Here is a 24,584-nt window from a genome sequence, read left to right as displayed (position 1 = left end):
TTCAGACTCTAGTACCTTGATTCTGCATATCTGTTTCTCCATGTGTGTGATGGTCCACAGGAAGTAATAAGAAAATTGACAAATTTTATGAACCTAGTGCAAAATACTAGGTATATTCAGTATTCGTCACCACTACTATGCTGCTCTGTTTGCCTTCTGATACAAGTTCGCAACATTGCAAATGCTGCTGCTTGATGAATAGTCAGCCACCGAGAGTGCTTGCATTTTATGTTGCCTGATTCTTCATTTTCTGTTTAGTATTTGAGGCATACCTGGGTTGCACACGACTTGTATCTGACACTCACATCGTGTTCGAGTAACAATAGGTGACTTTGAGCTATCATTACTAAGAATGCGCTGAGTGTACCGAAATAGCAACCGATGCTATCTGGAACCTGAATGGAACCACTGATCATGCTACTGCCATCTCCATTTCATCTCATGAAGAAGAGCCAAAGGAAATCACGAACCAATAAATAGCTTCCCGCAAGAATACATAATGGAGGATTGAAGGATAGAAAAAGTTTCCATAGATTCTAAATGGTGAACTTCCTAAAATTCGTTCACTTTTGGAACCAGGAAGACTTCAGCATGCACTTCAACATATCAACATGGCAAAAGCCCTTAAATTCTTATTATGTATCTTCATTTGAATTTACTTAAAATAATGAAACATAGAATTTTCTATATATACGTATATTTAGCAATAAAAGCAACCAGGTGTATACTTAGAAAAAAAAATGTGAGATGGGATCACTTAAAACATATCCATCGCATCCTTTCTGTATCTGACAATAATTGGTGAAGTAGATAGTTTTTTCTGTCATTTTCCTTTCTCCACTTCAGAAACCCGCACGAGATTGCCTTCCTGATTTCCTCTTTCAACCTTTATGGATCCCTTTGGAGGAGTGGAACATCTTTATATCTGCACCATCAAGCTTCCACTTATGATGATATAAAGGTTAATCAATTTTGTTACTTTTTAAACAGAGGAGCTACTCCTTTACTCTGTGCGAAAGGGTATTTACAATGCAAATGCTAGCCCTTGGATCCAAAAAGAAGATGCGAGATAAACATGAAACTGGAAGCAAATCCTTGCTTTTATTTAATAGACATTCAGTGAAGTAGTGAAACTAAGATAACATTTTGATGCAATTATGTTTTATCAGTTAAGCATATTAAAGCATTTTGCCAATATCATTTCATGCAAGAGAAACTTGGATCTAACTTCTGTCTATCATTTTCTTATTACTCAGGCATGTCAAAAACAGCTTCGTCATTTTTGTGATCAACTTCAATAATATTTCAAATCCTAAAACAAGCTTAAATCGTAAAATGAAAATCACTTACCAATCACAAGAGCAGCCCCAATCCATCCGGTTGTACCCCAGCTTTCGCTAAGGAGAAACCATGCAAAACCATCTCCCCATAGTGGTTCCATTCCATAAATATCTGTTGCTGACACTTCACGCATAGCAGCAACCTGTATGGAGAAAAAAAAAAACAAGAAAACGGCTTTTGCAAGTGATTCACTGAAATCAGATGTGAACTGAGATTGCATAAAAATGCTGTATCCCATAACTGCTGCCCACTGAGACTGGTATTATAAATTCCATTTGCGAATGGCCTTAAACAGAACACCAGACGAGCAGCATGCTATGAAAGTAGAAACATTTATGAAAAGCAACAGACGCAAAAGCAATTCAAAATGAGGAGTTGTTTGAGATGCTAATGAGAGCCATTTCAAAGTTCATTCTTGTTTGTGCTGTCTACATGAATTACTAATTTACTACCAGAATATTGAAAACAAAACCTCTATCTAAAGGCACAATCCGGTTGAGAATAGGCCAGTATATAGTGCAGGTACCCAGGGAAAGGCCACCATCCATTCCCATAACAGTTCCCATGTCAAAGATGATTTATCAATATCTTGGATGCCATCAAACCATCCTCCTATTACAACCCAGAGAGTTGAGAACAAAGCAACAACACAAATTTAAAGGAAATCGTGAAACTTATGACATTAATTGCTTAAACGCTGAATGATGCATTATCCATGTATACAGTGTAGGCACCCTAATTAGTCCGGACTCAAACCCATTAGGTTTGGCTCAACAGGGTTTGAACCTAAGCCATTGGACATAGTTCAAAGGGGACAGATTAGCCCAATTTTTTTTTCTATTGGTTTATTTGTTATTCTGAGTTTTATTTTAATTGTTTATTTTTTATAATTTTAGGAGATAATAATTAAAAAAAAGAAAAGAAAAGAAGGTTCTGTCGTGGATTGGACTAGTAGCAAAATCATGGTTGAATTAAACTTTTATGGCATAAGATAAAATTATTGTCAAAGTGGGAGTTAGAATTAATTAGAAAATTTTTTGGTTAAATTCTATAAATACCCATTGATCAGAGAGGAAGGGGACATGACACACACAGAAAGCAAAAATCGAAAACACAGCAAGCAAAAAAGCATAAAAATTTTTTTGAAGATTTTTGGGTTTAGAGAAACAAAGGGGTTTTTTTGAAAAAATCTGAAAAAATCTCCAGATTATGGAAAATTTCTGAAAAATTTCTAGCTTTCGTTGAATTTTTCAGCGTCATTTGAATTTTTTGGTGAGGAATTCCAGAATTTGGTGAAGATTTTGGTGAAAGTTGAATTTTTCGATGGTTGTCCGATTACTCAACCCAGATTTCGGTGATATTTTTCAGAATCTGATCAAAGTTCAATCGGAGTTCATTTGGATAGAGAGAGAGGGAGGGAAAAAAAGGGGAAAAGAGAGAAGGAGAATAGGAGATCTGAAGTAGAAAGAAGGAAGTTGGCCTTTTTATAAGGCCTTGAAACGATGTCGTTTTAGAGTTAAATGACTTCTCAAGATCCTCACGTTTTTATTCGGATGACCCACCCAAGCGTTGACCCGCATTTTAACCCGTTCCCTAGATGCTGTTGCTGAGCCAAGCCGAGCCTTGCACCCCAAGCTACGCTTTCCAACCTCTTCTTGTGTCTGAAGCTGAGTCGTTTCAAGCCGCTCCAGTTAAGCCGTATTTTTTTTTTATATTTTTTAGTATTTTTTATATTTTTTATGTATTATTTTTAGTATTTTTGCATGATTAAATTCAAAAAAAGAGAAAAAAATAAAAAAATATTGAGAATAAATATTAATTCTCTAATGATGGAATTTATAAAAATTTTAAATAGTAAATTTTTATAAAATTCTTAAGTGAGAATTTGTCTAAATTTGTCCTACATGATGGAATAATTTAGATAAAATTTTAATAACAATAATTAATATTTATTTTTAAAACAAAAAAAAAGAAAAAAAATAATAAAATAATAAAAAAATAAAAATATAAAAATTTTGGAATTAAATACAAATTACCTAAAGATGAGATTCTTAAAAATTTCAAATGGTAAATTTTCTAAGAAATCTCTAGGTGAGAAATTTTCTCTAAATTTGACCCAATTGGTAGAATAATTTAGATAAAATTTTAATATAAGTAACTGTATTCTTTTTCAAATAAAATTTTGGTTGAAAATATGCGATAATTACCCAATGATGATATTCTTAGAAATTTCAAATGGTAAATTCTTAAGAAATCTCTAGGTGAGAAATTTTCTCTAAATTTGTCCTAAATGATAGAATACTTTAGATGAAATTTCAATAAAAATAATTGTCATATTACTTTCTTTCCAAGAAAAAAAAATTTTCTAAATAGGCCCAAATAGTAAAAAATTTAGAAATTCAAAAAGAGAAAATATTTTTAATTTGACCTAAATGGTGGAATAATTAGATATATTTTCAACAAAAAAAGAATAAAAAGATAATTTTTCCGACGATGGAGCTTCTTCAAGATATCAAATGGGATTCTTGAACACTCTTGAGGTGATGAAGTATTTTTTAAGAGTTCTACCAGATTGATGGAGAATCTTAAAAATTATTTTCAATATTTAACATAAAATTTGAAATCATTAGACTCAAGACCATAGGATAAATTTAAAATAATATGGCACCATCCTTCAGATAGACATGTGGGGGTGCTATAACCTTTTTCACATGTAACCGAACTCCCAAACCTTATTATGGTTTGTAGACCTGAACCTATTTTTTAGGGACCTTTAGTCAAGCTTAGAAGCTCCTTAAGAGGATAGATTCCTTAGGTAATCAATTACACATAGTAAAATAGATTGGTGACGACTCCATCTTTTTGTTAAATCTAATTATAAATTTTTGGATATATATGTTATGACACATAGCATGATATGAAAGATATAAAGATAGTCCATTCTCATTCCAGCAACTAACCTTGTATCCAAGAAGTGCTAAGAAGTTCCCCTCCTTTGTGCTTCTTGAAAGATTTTCGGTTCAAAGCATGTGAATTCCAAAAAATATTGCGCTCAAAAAGCTTAAAAGATCTCCAAACTGAAAGGGACAACATATGGTCAAATTAAATCATTAACATTGCCCAACGTATCTAGGATTTTTATCAGTGGTTGCAAATATTTTAAAATAATTTATTAAAATTTATATTGAAATACAAATTAATATAAAAAATTTCAAACAAAATTAATACTTCTAACAAAAATTAAGCCCGGAAAGCTTAATTTTAAGCTCAGAAAGCTTTTATCAATCTTACAACAAAATATGTCGCAAGCATTTTTCCAAAGTTAAAACGCCTTATGATGAAATTTCAAAATTATATCCGGAAAATTCAATATTGGAAACAAGGATGAAAGGAATTATTATCTATGGCCTGCGATCTTAATAAAATGGAATTGTTACTGCAACTCGTGGATGGAGCAAGGAACCAACTTTAACAGGGTTGGAAAATATCATAGTCAAGAGGCTTTAGATAAACAAATATCTAATGTCTCGACAATGATGACGAGAAAGCGCTCTTCATCAATAAAAGAGATAAAGATGCTACAAGGAGAGAATGGAGGAAAACAAATTTTGAAGGCGACAAGAAGCATGGCCAAAGCAGTAATTATGGTAGGGATGATAATCAAGAAACGAGTTATTGTCATCAAAATATTCAGTGCTTCAATTGTAGCAAGATTGGTTATTTTGCTCGAGATTGTTGGTTTAATCAAGTGCAATGACCTTCTAACGAGAAGAGACTAGGAGAGTGAGAAGAGTGAGATTTTCAAACATCATTCGTCATGGAAGAATGTGAAGACCTTGTAGCTGCTTGCACCACAGAATCAGAAGAAAAGGTTCAAGCCAGAAATGATGGAAGATGAAATCGACTTTGAGAAGATTCAACCTAGACAAGAACCAACCGAAGGATTGTCAAAAGAAGGGAATGAATCTATAATCCAGTCACCAGAAAAAGCTGACAATGTGGAAAAGCCATTGCAAGACGAAGAATCGTAGTTTAAAGCCAATAAGCCTCACCGGCTAGTTTATTCAAATGTGCTTTGACAAGCAAAAAGGAGCCAAATCGAAGCTGAGAACAACTTTGCAACTGATGTTGGAGTTAAGGAAGAAAGATCATATATCTACAATATTGATAAGCATTATGAAAGCGTGTAAGATATGATGGCTGATTGCGAAGCCAAATAACCAACAGTGATTGGCAAAATGGTGGACGCCAAAGTTAGATATAGATTGGTTGAGAAAACAGAACAAAAAAGAAGATGGAGATTGTGTTAAAACGAAGATGGAGTCAACATCTTTCTCGCATCACATATGTTTAGTGACGAGAATCCCAAGGAGTGCCCAGAAGAGAAGCAAACAATCAACGATGAATGGTGAAAGCTGATGATGTTGATGAATTTTAAAAACAAAGAAAAAGAGAGGAGATTTAACTATGCAAATTTGAACGAGCTGAAAGGACAATGTGGAATGAGTATAATGAGGGAGTAGTCGTTGAGGGAAAGTATTAAAGGCCACCAACTATTTTTTTAGATTTCTCTTCATTAAAAAAAAATGCTGTTAAAAAATTCATAAACATAATGCTTACATTTGGCGGAGAGCCACTACATTCGAGCATAGCAACCCCAAGTGCAGACATGAGAATACCAAACCAAGTACGAGCAGGTACTATATTCTCATAGGGTTGCAAATCCATGTTCTTTAACCGGAAAAGTAAATTATGAAGAGTTCTGTACATTCATGCTGGAAAATACATAGCTATGCTGATTGCTGATAGGGTGGTTATTGTAAATGAAGTATAGAAGGCAAGATTGGTCTTTATTCATGCTACTTTCGTAAATTGACTCTTTGACTCTTGTTATTGGGATCGTGATATCATTAGCGATATCATTTTCAAGGCCTACTTCATCTTTTTGACAAATATAGATGTTGGGAATTGATGTTTGAGATGTGGAGATTAATTGCAAATAGAAAAACTCACAAAGAAAACAACTCACAAGAATTTGAATAATGACAGAATATGATTATTGGATTAAAAGAGACAAAAGTTCACCACTAAGACTAGAAATTAAGGGATACAGAAACACCACCCTAAAAATCTTAATCAATGATACAAAACAATAGAAGTTCACCACTTTAGGAAATCCATCTAAAAGATAAGAACTTGAAGAACAATCTAAAAGATTGCTTAAGGATAAAGAAAACTCTATTCTGCCTTCTACAAAAGAATAATAGAAAATATATAGGATAGGAATATCCCTTCAAACATAGGAACTTTTAGATTACATTGCTAGAATCGTGCCTAAAATCATGAGATTTGTATGTGAACATAATCTACTCATTTACTCTTACAGATTACATGATAATGTATCTTACTACAATCCCATCCATATTCATGCTCTTCTTTTCTAGCTAATGTGAACACAATCTCTTTATTTCAGCCCACCTTATTTATGCATTTGTTTAGTGCATTTGAACCAAATATAGGCTTATCTTATTTTTGGATAAGTCCTCTTTAGTCTTAACCCAAGTTGTAAGATGTATTGATACTCTAGTGTCAATCTTCTTTAGTTGCAAAAGACTTGTCCTCAAGTCCAAATTAGTTTTCTTGGTAAGGTGACAAATTAGTAATATTGAAGGTGGAAAATACCCCATATGTATCAAGAAGTTCTATCTTGTACGCATTCTCCCCAATGCATTGGAGAATTCTAAATGGATTATCTGCCTTAGGTTGTAGTTTGCTAAACTTCCTTGGAGAAAATCTCTTTTTCTGTAAGTTAATCCACACCAAATCACCTTCTTTGAACTTCACATATTTTCGATGCTTGTTTGCTACCTTTTATTTTTCTCATTTTGCTATAAAATCTTGGCTCTCACTTGTTCATGCAATCATTTAATACCCTTATCAACTTCTTCTACATCTCCAATAAATTATTGATTAGTAGAAAAAGGAACTAAATCTAAAGGGCTGATTAGATTCTTACCATACATCACTTAAAAGGGCTGCAACCAAAGGTTTGGCTTGGTGAGTAGTTGTAAGCAAACTTTACTTGAGGTAAAACAAGATCCCACTACTTAATATTATTTCTCATATAACTTCTTAGAAGGTTGCCCAAGCTACAATTGGTTACTTCTATTTGACCATATGCTTGAGGATAATGAGAAGAACTATACTTGAGATTGGTGCCAAGTTTCTTCCAAAGGGTACCTTAAAAGTGACTAAGAAACTTGAAATCCTGATCAGACACATGGATCTAGGAACTCCATGTAGCCTTACAATTTTCTAAAAATACAGATAAAAAACATGAGAAGCATATACAATTTTGGTACAAGGAACAAAATAGGCCATCTTGGAAAAACGATCCACAACCACCATAATGGAATCTTTGTTATTTTGAGTTCTAGGTAGTCTAACTACAAAGTCCAAACTAACATCCTCCTAAGAAGCATTAAGCATGAACAGTGGAGTATACAATCCAGTGTTTTAACTATGACTCTTGGCAATGTGGCACACTCTACATCGTTTAAGGTGTTTCATCACATCCTTTTCCATTTTTGGCCAATAAAACTTGTCTTGCGAAAGAGCAAGTGTTTTGTCTCTTCCAAAGTGTACACCTAGTGCACCATCATGAGCCTCGTTGATTAAGACTTGTCTCAAGGAACATGAGGGAATGCAAAGGCTGTTAGCCTTTAAAAGATATCCACCATGTAATAAAAATTGGTTGTGTGGTCCTTGCTTGCATTCTTTCCAAATTCAGGCAAAATAAGGATCTATCTCATAGAGCCCTTTAATCACATCAAATCCAATAACTTCAATAGCCATAGTCTCCAATAAAGAGTGCTTTTGACTTAAAGCATCTACCACCACATTCTGAGTTCCTGATCTATCTTTGATAGTGAAGTTGTAGGCTTAAAGGAACTCCATCTAAGTTGTATATCTTTATTTGAGCTTGTGTTGGCTATTGATAAACTTCAAGGCCTCGTGGTCTAAATATAGGACAAATGGCTTGGGAGAAGATACTAAAATAAAGCCCTATAAATGGCATAAAACTCTTTGTCATAGGTTGAACACTTCCTCTTGGCTTTATTGAGCTTCTTACTGAAAAATACTATAAGCTTTCCTCATTGACTTAATATAGCACCTATTCCAGAATTTGATGTATAGACACCTATTTGTGTTTGGGATCGATTGGACCGTGTTCGGGGTCAATTAGATAGTATTTTATTATTTTTGTTATATTATTTATAGTATTATTATTACTATATTACAGTATTGTTATTATTATTATATTATTATTAGTATATTATATGGTGTTATATCATATTACTACTACTATTATTATTATTATTATTATTAGTATTATTTTTGTTTTTATTTTTTTCCTTTTTACATTAATTGCTGGTGATCAAGGAAACCGATTTGGATTGAATTTAAGTCCATTGGTCAATGGATTTTAAATTAAAACCCAAATCAAAGCCTTTCAGTTTTACCAAAATATAACCAGGAATCATGCTCGGACAGAACCAATCCAAGCTTGAACCCTAGGATTGATTCTGTTCATTCCCAAAAATTGTTCTCATGACGCTTATAAATTGAATAACCCTCAGAATATGAAAGGGTGATTTTAAAGGGGAATGGTGGAAAATTAAGAAAATTTTGGTTGTTGTAGGTCTAGGAAATAGTTTTGGGTAGAATAGAAGTCTTGGGATTTTGATTTTTGATTTTGGTTCATTTGAAAGATTCTGGGTTAAATTTAGGTCCATGGAGGTTGGATTAAGGTTCTAGAGGATTCGGGGAGTAATCTAAGTAAAATTTAAAAAATTTTGAAATTTTCTAAAAAATTTTGAAATTTTGGGAAGAATATGAATTTTTCGATGAGTTTTCCGACGATCGGTTTAATTTTTTGATCAGATTTTGGCCAATTTTTTAAAAACTAGTGAAAAATCTAGTTTTTGATCAAATTTCTAGGTTGTTTTAGAGAGAAGTTAGAGCTTTTGGAAGTTAGAGAAAGAAAAAACTCTGGGATTCTGAGAAAAAAGGCTGAGTATTGCTTTTTATATTATTCCAAAATGATAGCATTTTGGAAACCTCTGACCTGTACATTTACCCAACAACTCGCATGTCAATCTGCGCACTAACCTGACCCAAATCGCAAGGTTTCCTTTTTTCATTTTATTTTTATTTTTTGATTTGATTTGATTTTTTAGTTTTATTATTTTTCTATTTTATTTTTGAGAAATTTTATTATTTTGTAAAAATTGTTTCTGTTTTTTTTAAAAGAAGGAAAAAACGATTATATACAAAAAATCTTTTCAGTAAACAAAAAACAAAAATAAAAAATCTTTTTATTAAAAAATAATCTTTTTCAAATAAAAAAATCCTTGCAAAATAAATTTATGGAATCCACTAAAGTATTGAGAAATTTTCATAGATTTAATTTTTAAAACGAAATCTATCAAACTATTGAAAAATTTCATAAATCATTTTTCAAAATAAGATAAAAATAAAAAATAATTTTTATCTTCTAAACTATTGGAGGATTGTTTCAAAGTAAGTATTACCAAACTATTGAGAGACTTTACTAATTTTTTTAAAATTAAATAAATTAACAAATCTAACAACGGAGCCTCTTCAGAGTAGGATACTAGTCTCCAAGAATACTTTTAAAGTAAGAGAATTATCTTAAATTGTTACCAAAAGAGAATTATCTTAAATTTCTACCAAACTATTGGGATAATTTTAAGATACATTTTTAATACTAAATTATCCGGTAAATCACAAATATGATCAAGGCTTGGATAATCTAAAATCTAATTGGTACCATCCTTTGGATAGACGCTGTGGGGGTGCTATGACCTTTCCTATACGTAACCATACTCTCAAATCTAAACTCTACTTTCACATATCAGATTCAATTTGGTAGCCAATCCCACCTAAACAAAAAAGATTGGTGGTGACTCCTCTAACTCATGTCTAGCGGCAAGTCCACGGATCTATACATTATGACAGTTTGATGACTCCACTAGGGATACCAAGAGTCAGGCTGGTGAACGATTTCTTATTATCCAAGCCTTGCCTAATAAATTTGAGATTTTTTTTCTCTTATTTATTTATTTTTTATTTCTTATATTTATTAGTTATTCATTTATTTATTGTATATATCTATCATTCATTTGCATATACAAAACATAAGCTCTCCACTCGAGCTCTGACGCTTAAGAAGGATTGAAGTACTTATACCTTCATGAGATTTCATGTCTTCGTATGGGCCTGCAAAATACTCCAACTCAAATTAAACCTTTTCTTCTTGTAGCTTATGATGGGTAAGGATCAGGATGCTTTACTAATATGTGATGGACTATGATGTAAGGAACAATTTGGGAACCTTTTAGAAGTAATCCAAACCATATATAGTTAACTTTAAGAGTATAACCATAGATAAGCCATGTCTTTCCACCCTTTATAGTTAACCTAAAATTTAGGGTCATATTATTATTTTACTTGCTTTATAGTGTTTATTCTTTATTTTTTTATTGAGGTGACTAATCAATTTTTTTAATTTTTTTTTATTTCTTTTTTTCTTGTGCATATTTATAAACATACATGCAAATTACATATTATGCCTACTAAACTTTTTTATTGTGTATGCATACATTCATGCATCATCGCATTCATTCTCATGCATAATCTGATAGGTCCATAAATATCATTCTAAATTTGCACCATAATTGTGGGAAATCAAGGTTCAAGAATAGCTCAACACCAGTACTATATTTGAGCTAAAGCTAGAAAAATAGAGCAAGATAATGCAAGTCATCTCAAAATGATAGAAAAGGCCTAGAAAATGTTTGAAAAAAATTATTCAAGATTTTAAAAGCTCTAAAAAAAATAAATAGAGGGAAAGCAATAGAAAAAGCTATCTTACATGAAGATACTAAGCCAATGTATCATTTAGGTTTTGCTCCACATCAAGCCCAAATCACTCCAAGCCTTCAGTCATAGCAAACCACATTCTTAAATTACAGAATGCCTTATGCATCTAATTAAAAGAATGTTTAGAGCTATACTAATCCTATCTTCACTGAAAAGGCATATAAGCCCATTCAGATTCCCAAAATGGATAGGACAAAAGAAAAAAATGAAGTTGCAAACAAATGCATCTTCAAAAGACTTTAAGATGAACCAAGCTATGAGCATGATTGAAGAAAGATTACGGGTTGTAGAAGGTATTGATTTTTATGGATCCATGGATGCTATCAAGCTTTGTTTGGTGCTTGATGTGACTATTCCTCTAAAATTTAAAGTGCCAGAGTTTGAAAAGTACGACAGTACTAAATGTCCCATTACACATATCACAATGTATTGTCGTAAGATGGTAGCACATGCCAGCAATGAGAAACTACACATGCGTGTGCTCCAGAATAGTTTAACCAGGTCTGCTACAAGGTGGTACATTCAGTTGGATAGGACTCGCATTAAATCATGAAAAGATTTGACTTGGTCTTTCATCGACCAATACTACCACATCATAGATATAATGGCCCTTGATCACCTTTCATTACAGGGTATAAAGAAAAAAGTATTTGAGTTTTTCAAGGAGTATGCCCAAAGTGGTGGGATGTCGCCGCTCAAGTGCAGCCTCTTTTAACAAAAAAAATGATAATTTTGTTTATAAGCACTTTGAAGTTGCCCTATTATGAGAAGATGATAGGAAACACAATAAAAAATTTTGTTGATATGGTGATCTCAAGAAAGATTATTGAAAATACCATCAAAAGTGGCAGGTTTAAGGAAAAAAAGACTAATAATGCCAAGAAAGGTGGAATGCCTAAGAAAGAATAAGATAAAGCCCATACAATGAGTTTTGAAGGACATCAATCCAGAAGTTATGCTCCATATTCACCGTATGTTCATTGTGTTTACTATCTAGCAACTAATAATGTTGCACAAGTTCCTTACCAGTTTCCCAACCATGAATAACATCATTGTAAGTCCTCATCAACTAGCTTTTCAAGCACTTGCATATAGGCCAGATCTTGTCACTACATCAGTTCCAAGGCCTAACAATCAAACGAGTGATTTAAGAAGATTCAGGGGCAATCAAGATAAAGCTCATATTGATCATATTCTCATAACCTATACTGAGCTATTTTCAGAATTGGTCAAGAATGACCTAATATCCCTAGTCTTTTTAAAACCATTGAAGCCATCTTATCCCAAATGGTATAAAGTTAATGCCACATGTGACTATTATAATGGGAATGTGGGTCACTTTATAAAAACTTGCTTTGCTTTCAAACATAACATATAAAGTTTAATTCGAGCAGGCTTGTTGAGCTTTAATGAATTAGGGGAACTGAATATCCACAAGGCTCTTTACCTAATCACCTAGAGGCATGATTTTGGGAGGTTGATTGGAAATACTTATCATCTTAGGATTTTTTGAGAATATAAATCTCTTTAATGTGCTTGGATTTTATCTTATTTTTTATCATTTTAATAAAAAAGATAGATTTGATGTATTTTCATGACATTCTTCTTTTGTGTGAATCACCATTATTTATTTTTACCTTCTCATACATTTTCGCATACCCATTATTTCATTTCAAATAATGAATGTTTAGACAGTTATGAAGATAATTCAAGATTTAATTTTGAAAATATCATTCATGATGATGTGATTGATAAATGAAGATTACTGATTCATAGGGACTGCTAAATAAAAACTAGATAAATTTGGTAAAAAATTTTGAAAGTGATGCAACATATGATCTTTGCAAATTATTCATTCACAAGTCTACTCTTAGTCAATAAAAATTTTCCATTGAGAGTATTCTTGTTCGAAATGAGAAATGGCCATCTTTTTTCTATCCTTTAAAAAAAAATCCCTTACTACCTCATTTGAGCTGATTGAAAGTTTTTTTTGAATAACCCTAACCAAGGATCACCCTCACACTAGGGGGTAAAGTTGGATAATCTGTTTACCTTTTGTAATTTCAAGGGCAAAGCCCTTTTGTTTTTCTTGAAAAAAGAAAAAAAATGATGAGGTAAAATGTCAATGTGTTCCACGTAAAAAAATAGCAAAAAGAAAAAGAAGAAAAAAATTGATGGGCTAAAATACCGATGTGCTCTACTTTAAAAAAAAGCAAAAAAAAAAATGAAAAAAGAATGTCAAAGTGCCTCACATAAAGAAATGCTTCTTGGTTCAATTACCCTTCAAGTATAATTTGGGCTTGTTTAATCCCTATCTTTGGCAGCCTTTACCCTAACCTACGTTACATTCTTTAAAAGTTTATTTTGATCAAATGTAAATATTCGTTTTGGAGAATCATGAATTGAATTAGGGCAAGTTTGCCATTAGATTGTGTGAAGCTTTGATTAAAGTGTTATTGGTGAATAAAGAGGAAAAGAGAAATGAAAAAATGAGAAAAAAATGGATAAAAAAACAAAAAAAAAGACAAAAAAAAAGGAAAACTTAAACTGAAAACCTGAAATGGTGATTTAAGTAAAGATGAAAACTTGAAACAACAACCTCATGTGAAGGTCCCAAAATAAGGATGTGTTTTTAAAGGACGATCCTAAGTTTAAGTTTAAATTTGTCTGAACAATCATTGTTTTGGATGTTAATATCTTATTTAAATAAATCAAAGCATTTTGCCTTTGTTCACCATTGAGTTGTTTTTTACCTTACCTTTTGTTCTTTCAATAATAAAGATCCATTTTTTTACCCTTCACCAAATGAATATTCCCTAAATGAACCAAGAAAATGTATCATGTCTATCACTGATTCGAATGATGGCAAATAAATGAATGACATTTTTCATAAAGAGTTTTCCATTTTTTTAAAAGAAATTCAGGATGAGATAAATAAAAAGAAGCATGAGAAAATAATTTACAAAAAAGCAAACAAAATGACTTAGTGATGAATTCAGTGATAGATTGGTTGACACGACTTGTGAGTTATGACCAGATGAGAAGAATGACATGGATTAGTTGACAAAATTTACTCTGAGACTATTAATATTGAGAAGCTAAGAATGATTGGAGGAGTCTTGAAAATCTTGTCACCATAATTAAAATTTTATGACATTAACACTGCATATATTACATTTGCATTCCAGATAGGACATGCATCGTTGCAATATCATTATCACTCATTCAATCTCGATTCAATCTAGATCATTTTTTGACTTGTGATTCCATCTTGATCAGTCATCTTTGACCTCGACTCGATCCTAGTCACTTTAACTTTTAACTTGCAATTTTGTCTTGATCATTTGATCTCGATTTCATCCAGATTATTTCTTATCTTGTAGTTTTGTTTCTGTTAGTCATCTTCAACCTTGACTCGATTCTGATTACTTTATCGTTAGACTTACGATTTTGTCCTGGTCATTCGATCTTGATTCCATCTAGATCATTTTTTGACTAGCGGTTTCATCCCTGTTAGTCATCTTCGACCTTAACTCAGTCTTGGTAGCTTTATCTTTAGACTCGCGATTTTGTCCTGATCATTCAATCTCAGTTCTATTTAAATCATTTCTTAACTCATAGTTCCATTCCGATTAGTCATCTCAACCTTAACTCAATCCTGATCGCTTTATCTTTAGACTCGCAGTTTCATCTCGATCATTCGATCTTAATTTTGTTTAAATCATTTTCTGACTTGCGATTCTATTTCGATTAGTCATATTCAACCTCGACTCGATCTTGGTTGTTTTATTTTTAGACTCATGGTTTCGTCCTGATTATTCAATTTTAATTCCACTCATATCATTTCCTAACTTGCAATTCAATCCTGATCAGTCATCTTCGACCTCGACTCGGTCCTGATCGTTTTATCTTTAGACACGTGATTTTATCCTGGTCATTCAATCTTAATTTCATACAGATCATTTTTTGACTTGCATTTCATCCTGGTTAGTCATCTTTGACCTCGACTTAGTTTTGGTCACTTTACTTTTCAACTCGTGATTTTGTCCTGACATTAGATCTCCTGACTCGTGATATCATCTCGGCCAGTCATCTTCAACCTTGACTTGATCCTGGTCACTTTATCTTTAAACTTGCGGTTTCATCTCTGTTAGTCAATCTGGGCTTAGTCTATATTATTTCCTGACTTGCGATCTTGTCTCAGTCTTTTCTACTTATTGAGTTCATTCTTGGAATAGAAAAGGGTGTCTAAGTCTTTACATCATCCCTGTATAACAAGAATATGTAAAGAGGGACAGCTGTAGATACCCATCTGTGTTCGAGGTCGATCAGACCATGTTCAGGGTCAATTAGACCGTATTTTATTATTTTTGTTATATTATATTATAGTATTATTATTACTATATTATAGTATCATTATTATATTATTATTATTAGATATTATATGGTGTTATATCATATTACTATTATTATTATTATTATTATTATCTTCTTTTTTTCCTTAATTGTCGGTGATCAAGGAAATCAATTTGGATTGAATTCAATTCCTTTGGTTAATGGTTTTTAAATTAGAACCTAAATCAAAGACTTTCAGTTTCACTAAAATCTAACCATGAATCATGCTCAGATAGAACCAGTCCAGGCTTTAACCCTGAGATTGATTCTGTCTATTCCAAAAAATTGTTCTCAGGACGCCTATAAATTGAATAATCATTAAAATATAAAAGAAGGTGATTTTAGAGAGGAACAGGCGAAAAATTAAGAAAATTTTGGTTGTTGAAGGTCTGGGAAATAGTTCTGGGTAGAATAGAAGTCTTGGGATTTTGATTTTGATTTTGGTTCATTTGAAAGATTCTGGGTTAGATTTAGGTTTCTAGAGGTTGGATTAAGGTTTTGGAAGATTCAGGGAGTAATTTGAGCAAAATTTAAAAAATTTAGAAATTCTAGGATTTTCTAAAACAATATGGGTTTTTAGGAAAAACATGAAATTTTTGATGAGTTTTTCGATGATCGATTGAATTTTTCAACCAGATTCCAACCAATTTTCTAGAAATTAGCAAAAAATCCAAATTTTTATCAAATTTTTGGATTTGTTTTAGAGAAAAGTTAGAGCTTTTAAAAGTTAAAGAGAGAAGAAACTCGAGAATTCTGAACAAAAATGTTGAGGATTGCTTTTTATATCGCTCCAAAATGAAAGCATTTTGGAAGCCCTTGACCCGTGCATCTACTTGACGACCCACGTGTCGACCCATGCACTGACCCAACCTGGATTGCAAGGTTTCCTTTTTTCATTTTATTTTATTTTTTGATTTTATTTAATTTTATTTTTCAGCTCATTTTATTTTTTAGTTTTTATTATTTTTCTAGTTTTATTTTTTAGAAATTTTATTATTTTATAAAAATTGTTTCTATTTTAAAAAAAAAGGAAAAACCGATTATATAAAAAATCTTTACAGTAAACAAAAGAAAAAGAAAAAAAAATCCTTTCATTAAAAAAATAATCTTTTTCAAATAAAAAAGTCATTACAAAATAAATTCATGGAATCCACCAAACTATTGAGAAATTCATAAATCAATTTTCAAAATAAGATAAAAATAAAAAATAATTTTTATCTTCTAAACTATTAGAGGATTGTTTCAAAGTAAGTCATACCAAACTATTGTGAGACTTTACTAATTTTTTTGAAATAAAATAAATTAACAAATCTGATGACGGAGCCTTTTTAGAGTGAGACATTAGTTTTCATTAATACTCTTGAGGTGAGAGAATTATCTTAAAATTCTACCAAACTATTGAGATAATTTTAAGATACATTTTCAATACTAAATTATCTGGTAAATCACATATGATCAAGGCTTAGATAATTTAAAATCTAACTGGTATCATCTTTTGGATGGGTGCTGTGGGGGTGCTATAAGCTTTTCCAAGCGTAATCATACTTTCGAATCTAAACTTTGATTTCGTAGATCAGATTCAATTAGATGACCAATCACATGTAAACAAAAAAGATTTGTGGCTACTCATATAACCCATGTCAGCGGTAGGTCCATGGATCTATACATTATGATAGGATGCATCACATTTCACCTTAAACATTTGATCAAAGTTTAGTAGGGACAAGATGAAAGCTTCAGTGATCTTGGTCTTCATGAGCTCAAAGCTGTGTTGGGCTTTTTTGGTCCATTTAAAAGCTTCATTATTCAAACATTCAGTGACGAGAGCCACAATAGAGCTAAAACTCTTAATGAAGTGCCTATAAAAAGATGTAAGGCCATGAAAGCTTCTGATATCATATAGAGATGCTGGTGTTGGTCAATTTAAAATTGCCTTAACCTTGCTGGGATCTATCTTTATTCCTTCCTCTGACACTACAAACCCTAGAAACAAAAGGCTAGAAGTAAAGAACTGCACTTTTTAAGGTTAACATATAGTTTTTGTTTTTTCATTATGCAAAATAGTTAGTGTAAATGATTCAAGTGTTGGTCCTTATCTTTGCTGTACACTAGAATATCATCAAAATGTATTGCTACATATCTACCAATACAAGGTTTAAGGATATGATTCATAAATCTCATGAAAGTACTAAGAGCATTCGATAAACCAAAAGGCATTACCATCCATTCATAAAGACCATCCGTTGTCTTGAAGGCTATTTTCCACTCATCTCTAAGCCTCATTTTGATTTGGTGATAACCACCGTGTAGGTCTATCTTGGAGAAAATAGTTACTCCATGTAGTTAGTCTAGCAAGTCATCTAAACGTGAATAGGAAAGCGATAGTCAATTGTGATTTTATTGACTGCCCTACTATCCAAACACATGTGCCATGATCCATCATTTTTAAGCACCAAAAGGGTTGGGACTACACAAGGGCTCATGCTTTCATGCACCATTCCTTTTTTCACCAATTCATCAACTTGGCATTGCAACTTTGCATGCTCTTTAGAACTCATCTTATAGGCTGCCTTGTTGGGTAGAATGGCTATTGGGATAAGGTCTATGCAGTGTTGAATGTCCCTCATTAGTGGTAGACCGTTGGTAACTCTTCATGAACAATATCTTAAAATTCTACCAATAATAGTTGTATCATTACAGGGGATTTCTCACTATCTTTATTCTTCTCAATCAACACCAGTGCATACAAAGTACCACCTATCTTAATTTTTTTTCTGTAATTGGCTTTGGAAAATAAGCTACTTCTTTATTTTTTGATTAGTTTTGACATCACCATTGGCTTGGTAAAGCCTAAAAAGATTTTGCATCCATTCTTCACAAATGTGTAAGTGTTGTAATAATCATCATAAATAACGCTTATATCATAATGCCAAGGTCTTCCAAGCAGTAAATGGCAAGCATCCATTAGAGCTACATCACATTACACTTCATCTTTGTATTATTTTTTTATGAAAAAAAGAATCAAACACCTTTTGCTAATCTTGATTTCATCCTCTTTCTACAGTAAAAATAGCTTATATAGTTAGAGGTGATCCATTACCTTAAGACCTAATCTCTGCACCATAAAGGTAGAAAAAATGTTTTTAAAACTTTCACTATCAATTATAACATCACATATATTCTTATGGGCAATACACCGAATATGGAACATGTTTTTACACAACCAATCTTCTTTATTAGTAGGTGCAGTACTCAAGCTGCATTGTATGACTAAGGATGCTCTATAATTGCCATAGGTTACCTCTTCCTCCTCTTCAAGGTTTTGATATTTTTCAGTCAGCTCCTCTTTATTTTTTTCCAGTTTTCCTCTACTAGAGTGACAATCTTCATGTTTGGGCATTCTAAGGCAATGTGTCCAAGCACTTGACATTTAAAACACCTTCTGGTTTATGCACTAGATTGAAGTTTACTTGTTGAGGTTCCATCTTTTTTTTAGGGCTGCTTTGGAATGGGCTTAGAAGGAACAATAGTCTTGGATGAGCAACCTTTATTGATTTAGCTTTTTCGGGACACAAATCTCAAGTTACTACCACGGGCCTCTTTTTGTTGTCTCTCTACCTTAAAGGCAAGCTTGCATACATCATTAAAAGTCTAATAGGGTTATAGCTGCACTACATTGGCTATTTCAATCTTTAGTTTTCCAAGATACCGGGCAATAGTCTGCTCCTTCTGTTTCACCAATTCACATTTTAACATAAGGTGGTCAAACTTAGCTGTGTACTCCACTGAGAGATCTTTTTGTTTCAAGTTATGGAGCCTAAGGATGATATCTTGTTGGAAGTTGTTTGGGAGATATTTTCTCTTCAACTCTCTTTTCATCTTTTCTTAAGTTGTAATTTTTCTCCTCCTTTCTCTTTTCTTTTGTTTCTTTAGATTTTCTCATAAAAAATATGTATGTTTTCTAAGTTTGATGGCCACTAGTTTAACCTTATGATATTCAGAGGTATCATGGTATTTAAATATACGTTCCACCGTGTGTAACTAAGCTAAGAATTCTTTAGGTTACATCTTCCTCTCGAACTCAAGAATCTCTATCTTCAGATTAAATATGCTAGGTTAAAGTTGGTTTTTACGTAGATAGTCTCTGACTTGTCGTGGGTGAGATAGGGTGCTATCATCAAAATTGCTATTGTTTTCATGGTATGGATTGGTTTTTGCTTCATCTTTTTCGTTCCTCCTTAGTTGCCTCCTTATCTATTATCTCGTTTCTTGTATATACAGTTGATGTTATAGTTAGAGGATCTGTTATTGCATCTCTTCCATGAGGGCATCCCTAAGGTCAACATTGGTAATTGCTGCAACGTTGGTGTTGGCTTCAACCTTTTCTGCTGGTGCTTGACGACAACGACCTGCCATAGCTTTAATAATAATTTGATACTGTGAATTGATGTTTGAGATGTGGAGATTAATTGCAAATAGAAAAACTCATAAAGAAAATAACTCACAAGGATTTGAATAATGATAGAATATGATTATTGGATTAAAATGGATAAAAGTTCACCACCAAGGTTAGAAACTAAGGGATATAGAAACACCACCCTAAGAATTCTAATCAATGATACAGAACAATAGAAGTTCACTACTCTAGGAAATCTACTTAACAGATACAAAACTTGAAGAATAATCTAAAAGATTGCTTAATGATAAAAAAAACTCGATTCTGCTTTTTATGAAAGAATAATAGAAAATATATAGGTTAGGAACATCCTTCCAAGCATGGGAACTTTCAGATTGCATTGCTAAAATTGTTTTTAAAATCATGGGATTTGCATGTGAATATAATCTGTTCATTTATTCATGCAGATTACATGATAATGAATCTGACTATAATCCTATCCATATTCATGCTCTTCTTTTTTAGCTAGTGTGAACATAATCTTCTTATTTTAGTCCACCTTATTTATGCATTTATTTAATGGATTTGGATAAAAAATAGACCCATCTTATTTTTGGATAAGTACTCTTTAGTTTTAACCCAAATTGTAAGATGTGTTGACATTCCGTGTCAAATAGCTATATTAAAAATACTAATAGGTATATATATACGCTTGTAGAGTCAAAGCTCAAAACTTACCGTAAATAGAGAAATAAATGATGCACGCCTGGCATCAGCTGTAAGTAGTCCAAGTGCCTCAACAAAGTAGCCTCCACTGACCCAGAGTCCCAACTCTATTCTTGCCTTCCGGATCTGAACATCATCTCGAGCCCCAAGCACAAAGGGCAAGAATGGGATGGCTGACATGACAAACCGCGCAGCAGAAAAAGGTGCTGGATCCATTATAGTTTTAACTGTTTTTATAACTGGAATATCACTTGCTGCAAAATTTTACACCAATGTAATTCTTGGAAACAATTTAATCAATCTTGATTTCCGTATAAGATAGTTGAGCTCAGAATCTTTTTTAGCCTAATGTTTCTGTATTAATCATGCAATTTCTCTTATTTATCAATTGTATAGTTTTAGTTCATCTAGTGCTCTAACTTTTTAACTAAAATATCAAGTTAGATCAAATTGTTTACAAACCAAACAGGGAGCAGAGACATACCATAAACAGTGGTGATGACATTAAGCAAGATAATACTTCTGATCTTCTTGGATGTAAACAGAAGTTTCTGCCAAAAAGGCTGCCTTCTAACCACCGGCTTTTCTTCAATCTCCACATATTTTGGTGTGGGTTCTTTACCAACTTTGTCGTCTCTATGTACATCCGTCAAACAACCATCATTACTCCTTATATTTGGCACAAATTTTGTGTTGGTTGAGCAAGCAGTTACAGGAGAATTAGAATAGGAAGAGCTCAAAGAAGATGAAGTTGTCGGATCAAAAGACAAAGTAGCCAAACTATGTCTTCTATTTGTGAATTGGATGCAGTATTGGGAAGAAAAACATGGAACTAAAATTACTGCAAGGTATGGAACCATAGCCAATAATTGTTATTGTTGTCAGCTTCCATGTTCTTGTTAATGGGCAAACTATGGATGCCTGACCTGCATTGCCCTCTTTCTCTTCAATTTTGTTGCTGAATCAGCTTAGCCATGTGAACCAGAGATTAAAGTGTAATATATTTTGCAAAATTATTGAACAAGAAAGAAATAATTGAAATTTTTGTAAAATGAAAAATTTTGAGCCATGAGAAGTGGGAACAGACAAGACAAGAACCCGGATTTTTTTTGAAGGCATGCGGCCGTTAGCATTTTAGCAATGACCACCAATGAAATGAATTACTTACACGTGAGACAATTTTTTTTATTATTTTAATATATAAAACTTTTTGCTAGATAATATTAACACTTGAAATTTGAATTTTCCAGACAACTTTTGCGATTGATCGAAGAAACTTCTCTTTTTGCACGGTGAGGCTGAGGGAATTTCCTTTTTCCCTTGTTTTCGTTTGTCTCAATCATCAACTAGTATTTGAAAAAAAATTCTTCACATTATCTTTTTAGCAAGGGTGCACACGGATAGGTTCGGATATTTAACAATTTTTGAGCCGATCCATATTATTTAATTTTTAAGGATAAATTTTAAAAATAATCTTGCGTTAAACAAAAATAAAAGTATTTTTTGAAATATAAAATATAATATTTAATTATTTTATAATTTATTTTTTTATAATTTTTTTAAAATCATTATTTTTTTATTTTTTATTTTTTCTCTATCTTAATTTATTTTTTTTCTCGAAAATAAAATAAATTTCTTTTTTAAATTCAAAATAATCCACAAATAATAATCTTCAAATTATCAAATTATCTCTCTAAAATCGTAAGATTTTAAGCCTAACACCATATTTATTTCAAACCTAAGTAGATAAATATAATTGAAAGCTTATAGAAATGAAAACCTTTTTCAGCATGGATAAGTTACTACTAACATCATTTAAGAGGCAGCTTAAAGACTTATTATCTGGACACTTGTCAGCTAACTTGGTCAAGTTTTGCCGACAATTTGTTTCACATTAAATCAAGCTCGGGGTCTAGTCATCCTTTACCAAATTTCAAATTTGAACCAAAAGTTTTACTGCAATAGTTGGACTCAACAGTGAAACAATGAAACAAAAAATAAAACACCCTGACAAACTAACAATCACTTGAAGACAGCTGTTAAAGCTGATGTATGTCCTAAAGTTCTATATATCAAAAACTGCTCCCAGCGACATAAGCATATGTTCCACATCATAGAACGAGAATCTAGGACTGGAAAGAGTAGATATGGGCAGACCATGAAGGGAAATTTTAGATCAATCTAGAAATACATAGACAACCTATTTACCAAACTAACGAAATGGGAGAATAGGAGCATACTCTCCACCTTTATATCAAGGAATGGTATTTTCAGTGCATGAATTCTTAGCTGCTGTAGAAGCAGCAGTTTGACGAATTCTTGGTTGATGAACGTCTCAATTATACACACGAGCAATAGTTACCTGGGCAATGACACTAAAACAATCAAGTACTAAAAACCAACAGATGTTGAGATATAGAATATACATACCAAGAAGTCATTAAACATGATTAAGGAAAACAAGCTAATTATATTTTCTTCCATCCATTACAAATGAACAGAATTTATAGTTTGGCCCCTATTGGGTTGAACCATGTTTCACACAACCAATGAATTTTCTAATCCCTGAATAAGTTAACGATAAAGTCTAGGGGTGGTGGTGTGAAAGTTTTGATAGTTTAAAAATTATTATTTGAGGATTGGATTGGATTTAGAGATAGAATTGATTTAGTTTTAGAGAGAAAAAATAAAATTTTCAAGAAAAATAATGTATTGAGATGAAAAAGAAAGAAAAAAAATAAAGAATAGAAAGAAATGAAAAAAAGTGACGTTTTAGGTAAAAAAAATAATAAAACATATCCAAAAATAATTAAATGTTACGTTTTAAATATCAAAAAATATTTTTATTTCAATCTTAACTATAAGATATATTTTTAAAGTTTACCAATTTTTTAATTTTACAAATTGTATCTGACCCGTGCATTATCAAAAATTGAATCAAAATTTTCATTCGATATAAGTTAAAATCGTAGTTTTTCTTAAAATATTTTCTTTTTAATTTTTCGTTGAAAATAAAAAACAACCCTAAAAAACCCTAATAAAAATTAAATTTTACATAAAAATGTTAAGAATAATATAAAAGTGAAGAAAGAATTTGAAAAAGAGAAAAAGACAATAAACAAAAATAAGTGTATCTAGATCTTTTATACCTTTTGAATCCTTACTTTTAAGTTGCAGAGAGACAAAAACCAGAAACTTGTTTCAAAAAAAAAAAAAAAAACAATTGACTTAACATTAAATATAGTTTTAATTAAAAGAGTCTACATTTAAAAGCCTTTATGATTTGGAAAATGCAATTCACATTATTGAATCAGAAGTTACCATTAAATAATAGTTTTAAAAGTTATAATGACAGCCTTCTGAAATTCTCAAGGCAAGATTTTCTTTTATATTATTAATTTTTGAAAGTTCGAAATTTCATTACTCAGATTTCAGGTTTATCAACTTCAACGAGCGTAAAAATATTCAAAGGAAAGTCATCTACCCAACATCTATCCTCCCTACTTTCTAGAGCCATTCTTGCAAGCTCATGGGAAATTTTTTGCTTCACGCCCAACATATTAACAAACCCACCATTGAACATATTCAACCCTAGCTGTATTTCCTCAATGATGCTTCCCAGCGGACCCAGGTCCTATTCATTCTGCTTAGCTTGATTTATAACATACAGGGCATCACCTTCCAGGATAATATTTTGATAACCCATCTTAGCTACAATTTCCACTGCTGCATTGGTAGCCAAGGCTTCAATCATAGTAAG

General features: G+C 32.1%; 1 protein-coding gene across 3 annotated transcripts; it reads right to left on the bottom strand.

Moving 5' to 3' along the window:
- Positions 1 to 68: 68 nt before the first annotated feature.
- Positions 69 to 22,089, bottom strand: LOC111282130 (uncharacterized). 3 transcript variants are annotated; one of them, XM_089746477.1, is made up of 4 exons: positions 21,309 to 22,089; positions 20,837 to 21,051; positions 1,351 to 1,483; positions 69 to 925 (listed from the first exon to the last, which is right to left on the bottom strand). In XM_089746477.1, the coding sequence occupies exons 1-4, from the start codon at positions 21,682 to 21,684 to the stop codon at positions 882 to 884; spliced, it is 768 nt and encodes a 255-aa protein (XP_089602603.1). In that variant the 5' UTR covers positions 21,685 to 22,089; the 3' UTR covers positions 69 to 881. The 3 variants fall into 3 exon arrangements, 2 of the variants coding, with proteins under 2 accessions (XP_089602603.1, XP_089602602.1); XM_089746476.1 differs by having other exon boundaries at positions 20,837 to 21,078; positions 21,309 to 22,080; XR_016329219.1 differs by lacking the exon at positions 69 to 925 and adding an exon at positions 4,302 to 4,418 and having other exon boundaries at positions 1,363 to 1,483; positions 20,837 to 21,078.
- Between the last annotated feature and the right edge of the window lie 2,495 nt (positions 22,090 to 24,584).

The sequence above is a fragment of the Durio zibethinus genome, chromosome 17 (assembly GCF_047325235.1).
Source record: "Durio zibethinus cultivar Kanyao isolate XHJ-2024 chromosome 17, ASM4732523v1, whole genome shotgun sequence".
In the NCBI taxonomy this organism is placed as follows: Eukaryota; Viridiplantae; Streptophyta; class Magnoliopsida; order Malvales; family Malvaceae; genus Durio; species Durio zibethinus.
This window is presented reverse-complemented; position numbering and strand designations above follow the sequence as displayed.